This window comes from Hordeum vulgare, chromosome 4H (genome assembly GCF_904849725.1).
Source record: "Hordeum vulgare subsp. vulgare chromosome 4H, MorexV3_pseudomolecules_assembly, whole genome shotgun sequence".
In the NCBI taxonomy this organism is placed as follows: domain Eukaryota; kingdom Viridiplantae; phylum Streptophyta; class Magnoliopsida; order Poales; family Poaceae; genus Hordeum; species Hordeum vulgare.
The window spans coordinates 83,595,132-83,600,798 of NC_058521.1; the positions used below are offsets into that span (position 1 = coordinate 83,595,132).

Genomic DNA, 5,667 nt, shown 5'->3' on the forward strand with positions numbered 1-5,667 from the left:
AAAAGAAAAGTTTACGTTGAGCGTCCGCCGGCTCTTCTGTACGACGCGTGTTTCTTTTCCTGTAACTTTACCTGTGTTGCAAAAATTTCTTCCGTAACAATACACATGTTGTAAAACATAAAAACAAAGAAAACGCCGAAACATGTGCAAAGAAAAAAACTACAACAAAGCGATTGTTTCAGAAACTCGAGCGTTGTTTCAGAATTACCGGGTGCCCAGCCGAAGCGCGCGCGAAGAAAAAAAACTGCAACAAAGCAATTGTTTCAGAAACTCGATCGTTGTTTCAGGAATTACCGGGTGCCTAGCCAAAGCGCGCGCGAAGAAAAAAAATACAACAAAACGATTGATTTAGAAACTCGAGCGTTGAGCGCGCGCGAAGAAAAAAACTACAACAAAGCAATTATTTCAGAAAATCGAACATCGTTTCGGGAATTAGGCCAAAGCCCCGCGTGCGTATCGAATGAATGGGATCGGCTGGATGCACCAAATCAAACGGCTGTGAAGATGGCGGATCATTAAAAATAATCCGCCGGTGAACGCTAGCGTTGCCTTTAAAAAAATACAAGTAGTACAGTAACAAAAAAGTATTCCCTCCGTTTTTAAATATAAGATCTTTTAGACATTTTACTATGGACTACATACGAAGTATAATGAATGAATCTGTATTTTAAAGTATGTCTATATATTTATATGTAGTCCATAGTACAACTTCTAGAAGATTTTATATTTAAGAACAAATGGAGTATTTTTTTAACATAGTAGGATGATGCGAATTGGAGGCGTCTCCACATCAGAAATTTGTTTGGAGAGAGCAGAGCAGCCAGCCGAATGCCGTATGCCGATTTGTGGATCGCTGGCGCGGCGAAGCAAAGCACCCGCAACGCGCGGCGGCCGCACCACCTCGTGGCCCCGAAGCCGCACCACCCACCCCACACGCGCACGCGCATGCAATGCATGACGATCGACGCCCTGACGCCCACCGCCACGACCACCGCCCATGGCCGGCTTCCTCCAGCGCCACGTCCTCCCGCCCTTCCGCCGCCCGCCGCTCCCCTTCTTCCACCACGGCGCCGGCGCCGCATCCTCCTCCAACCAGCCCCAGCGCCGCCGGCCATGGACGCCCAGCCGCATACTCGACCCCGGCGACGACGTCGTCCTTAACTGGAATCGCCTCTTCCTCGTCACCTGCATGGTCGGCCTCTTCGTCGACCCCATGTACTTCTACCTCCTCTACGCCAAGGGGCAGTCGTGCGTCAAGATGAACATGGGCATCGGCGTCGCCGTCACCGCCGTGCGCACCGTCGCCGACCTCTTCTACCTCGCCCACATGATCCTCAAGTTCCGCACCGCTTTCGTCGCGCCCAGCTCGCGCGTCTTCGGACGCGGCGAGCTCGTCAGGGACCCCGACCAGATCGCCATCCGATACCTCAAGAACGACTTCATCATCGATCTCGCCGCCATGCTCCCCATTCCCCAGGCATGCCTCCGCCCCTCCCTCTTCCTCTCTATCTTCTCTCGGTCGTCAATGGACATATCCACAACGACGCATTGCCTTTTCAAATCTGGCAATCTGTGCATCTATCTTGCTCGTCGCATGCGTTAAAATTCAGATATGTCATTTCAGTGTGATGAATTTGACGTGATGCAGTTAATCCTATATTCCTTTTCAACGACATGATTAAGGTGTATGCAACGACAGTGTATTCAGATCCTGATACAGCTTCCCTGATCAAATGTTGTGTTAGTTATATAGTAGGATTATATACTAATTCAGCTCAAATGTATAACCAGGATTGTTTCACAGTCAAACACAATACTCACTCCCATCCATATTAATTGTTCGCTCACTTGTTGGCTCACTTAGTACAATTTTGAAGCTAATTTCATGCGTTCAGCAATGGTCACATACTGAATATGTGAAAAGCTGAGCAGGTCTGTCGTTGCAGATCATTATCTGGTTTATCATACCAGCAGTGAGCACCACCTCAGCAAATCACACCAACAACACGCTCTCGATGATCGTGTTGATCCAGTACATACCCAGAGTGTTCCTCATCATATCCCTCAACTCCAAGATCGTCAAGTCCAGTGGAGTGGTCACAAGAACTGCCTGGGCAGGGGCCGCCTACAACCTGCTTCTCTACACGCTGGCCAGCCATGTATGCATGCATGCATGCATGCATGCCGTCGCCCTCTTTTGTTTCCTCGTCCCATTTCTTTCAAACAGAGCACTGAATCCACATGGTGGGTGTATGCTCTGCAGGTTCTGGGAGCCCTGTGGTACCTGCTGTCCATAGAGAGGCAGTACACCTGCTGGGTGGACCAATGCACAAGCGATAACGGCACTGACCCCAGGGTGCCCATATGTTCCATGAGCTATCTGGACTGCAAATCGCTGGAGGACCCTCTTCGGATGAAGTGGCACGCCGCCAGCAACATCACTAAGCAGTGCGGGCTTCCCGGGGCGAAATTCGAGTACGGGTTGTTCGAGGATGCTCTGAAGCTCGATATCGTCGACGCGTCCTTCTTCGAGAAGTATCTCTACTGCCTCTGGTGGGGTTTCCGGAACTTGAGGTATGTATATATATGAAGATGCAGTTCTTTTGATGTCTGAACTGAGTATGCGATCGTTGTAAACACATGATGATGCAAGGATGACTGACTTTGTGTTTGTTTTCTGCAAATTGTTGTTGCGACTAGTTCTTATGGACAGAACTTGCAGAACAGCACCTATGCAGGGGAGACTATATTCTGCATCCTGATATGCATCATGGGCCTTGTTTTCTTCTCACATCTCATTGGAAACATGCAGGTATTTGGATGCTCATTCTTCTATGGTTTGAAAAATTATTCAGATAATGCCCAAATCAACATACTATGTTGACAAACTAATGCTTTCATGTGCAAGAATTACGTTGACGAACATTATTCCAACTTTTTTTTTTTTTTTTGCTTCGCAGACGTACTTGCAGTCGATGACGGTGAGGCTGGAGGAGTGGCGGGTGAAGCGGCGCGACATTGAGGAGTGGATGCGTCACCGGCAGCTTCCCCTGGAGCTCCAGGAGCGCGTCCGGAGGTTCTTCCAGTACAAGTGGCTGGCCACCAGGGGCGTCGACGAGGAGTCCATCCTCCAGTCGCTGCCGCTCGACCTCCGCCGCGAGATCCAGCGCCACCTCTGCCTCGCCCTCGTCCGGCGGGTACGCTCGTATGCCATTTTCTCTCCGCCGCCGGTATGCATGGTACGGTGACTCCGACGCTGAACGTCGGCATTGGTTGTGGTATTGCTTGCAGGTGCCCTTCTTCTCGCAGATGGACGAGCAGCTGCTGGACGCCATCTGCGAGCGGCTGGTGTCGTCGCTGAGCACCAAGGACGCGTACATTGTGCGGGAGGGCGACCCCGTGAGCGAGATGCTCTTCATCATCCGCGGCGAGCTGGAGAGCTCGACGACGGACGGCGGGCGCACCAATTTCTTCAGCTCCATCACGCTCCGGCCGGGGGACTTCTGCGGCGAGGAGCTCCTGACGTGGGCGCTGATGCCCAACCCGAGCCTCAACTTCCCGCAGTCCACGCGCACGGTGCGGTCAGTGACCGAGGTGGAGGCGTTCGCGCTCCGCGCCGAGGACCTCAAGTACGTGGCCAACCAGTTCAAGCGCCTCCACAGCAAGCGGCTGCAGCACGCGTTCCGGTACTACTCCCACCAGTGGCGGAGCTGGGGCGCCTGCTTCGTGCAGGGCGCATGGAGGCGGTACAAGAAGAGGAAGCTCGCCAAGGAGCTCATGAAGCAGGAGGGGATCCTGTACGACGGCCAGGGCGACGCCGGCGACGACGACATGCAGGGCGGGGCGGGCGCCATCGCCGGCGCCGACGCCAGCACGCCGCTGCTCGGCGAGTACAAGGACAGCGCTGGCGCGGCGTCGTCGTCGGGCGACGGCGGCGGCGACGGCGGCACGCACCTCGGCGTCACGTTCCTGGCGTCCAAGTTCGCCAAGAACACCAAGAAGGGCGCGCACCAGAAGGGCGGGGCGCAGCAGAGGATCGACGATGTGTCCACCATGAAGTTCCCCAAGCTGGCAAAGCCCGACGAGCCGGATTTCTCTTTGCACACCGAGGACACGCTGTAAAAAGGAAAACACCATACGTGCGCTGCGTGCAGCCGAAAACACTGCCGTTTGTTCTCTTGTTGGGTCGTTCCTCCTCCACCTTTGTTGGGGTCACTAACGCTGGCCAGGATCATGAAACTGTTGCTACGTAGATAGATGAAGTGCGAGTCGCATGTTGTACTGTACACTAGTGCTGATTTAGTAAAGTTGATCTTACTTGAGAAACACGCGCCAATGTAAGTATTACTTCAGCGATCCTGCCTGAATGTGAAAAGCTGATCAGACATGTTGTGAGAGGCAACGGCATGTACACACCAGTAGAAATAAGGGTTTTCGTCCCAGCTCGAAAAACAAATTAGTCCCGGTTTCTTTATGAACCGGGACTAATGTTAGTATTAGTCCCGGTTCGAGCGGCGAAGGCGACGGTCGGGCATTAGTCCCGGTTCAAATGGGACCTTTAGTCCCGGTTCGTGTCTCGAACCGGGACTAAAGGGTTTGGAGGATTTAGTCCTGGTTCGTGTCTTGGACCTTTAGTCCCGGTTCGTGCCTCGAACCGGGACCAAAGGTTTGGAGGATTTAGTCCCGGTTGGTGTCTTGAACCGGGACTAAAGGGTAGATCTTTAGTCCCGGTTCGTGACATGAACCGGGACTAAAGGTGTTCAGATTTTTTTTTCTGTTTTTAAATTCTTGTTTGTAGTTTCTGTTTTAAATTGCTTATATCTTTTAGGATATTTGATGTTTTTGATTGATTTTTTTTGCATTAGATTCAAAATTTTGTCTAGTTTTTGTTTGTGCCATTAGTTTTCAAATTTGAATGCTTAATATTTGAATTTGTTTAAATTTGCTTCAAACCCAGCTTTTGAATAACTTGAGTTTATAAATAGTTTTTAATTTAATCTTTTTGCTCCCACTCATGTGTTAGATTGTTGTCACAGTAAGATTTATTTGGTTATTTTTAGAATAATTTAAATTAGGATTTTAATTAAAGAAATATTGTTTTGCTTATATAGTTGTTTTAGTCATTTAATTGTTGTTTTTTATTATTTTTGTTAGTTCTTTCTATAGATTTTAACATGTTGTAGTATGGTGCATATTTAATGCACAAAAAAATCTACAGTTCAATTAATTTTAAAAAAATGCCTTTGTAGCAGATGGGTTTTTGTCTGAAACCTTGATACTTTGAGTTTTATAGAAAATAAACAAAAATGATAAAATCTTCAAAAAATAAACAAAAATGGTAAAATCTTCAAAAAATAAAATCCTTTGAGATGTTGTTAGGTTTTAGTGTCTAGTCGGTATAGAAATTTTGAGATATGAATTTTGACCGTTTTTGCAAAAAAAGGAAAAAAAATAAACGGCCATAACTTTTGCATACGACGTCCAAAAAAATTAATATATCAAAAAAACTAGAAAAAATTGGTACTTGATTTCACCCGGGCTTGCCCGGTGAAGTTTTCTCACATGCTCAAAATTCCAAATGGAAAAAAAGTTATTTCAAAAAGAAGTTTTTTCCAAAAAAAAAAGAAAAATAATTTTATTTAAAAATATTAGGTTGTTTTTATTGAA

At 48.2% G+C, this 5,667-nt stretch overlaps 1 protein-coding gene across 1 annotated transcript; it reads left to right on the forward strand.

Annotated features, from left to right (window-relative positions):
• Positions 1-974: 974 nt before the first annotated feature.
• On the forward strand, positions 975-4,356 carry LOC123446175 (cyclic nucleotide-gated ion channel 18-like). The gene is made up of 6 exons (XM_045122856.1): positions 975-1,477; positions 1,947-2,159; positions 2,264-2,574; positions 2,701-2,812; positions 2,961-3,197; positions 3,292-4,356. The coding sequence occupies exons 1-6, from the start codon at positions 998-1,000 to the stop codon at positions 4,120-4,122; spliced, it is 2,184 nt and encodes a 727-aa protein (XP_044978791.1). The 5' UTR covers positions 975-997; the 3' UTR covers positions 4,123-4,356.
• The last annotated feature ends 1,311 nt before the right edge of the window (positions 4,357-5,667 follow it).

Coding starts and splice junctions, on each gene's coding strand:
- LOC123446175 (XM_045122856.1), top strand. CDS start 998: ATGGCCGGCTTCCTCCAGCGCCACGTCCTCCCGCCCTTCCGCCGCCCG. Junction 2,160..2,263: donor TCTACACGCTGGCCAGCCAT/GTATGCATGCAT, acceptor TATGCTCTGCAG/GTTCTGGGAGCCCTGTGGTA. Junction 2,575..2,700: donor TGGGGTTTCCGGAACTTGAG/GTATGTATATAT, acceptor TGTTGCGACTAG/TTCTTATGGACAGAACTTGC.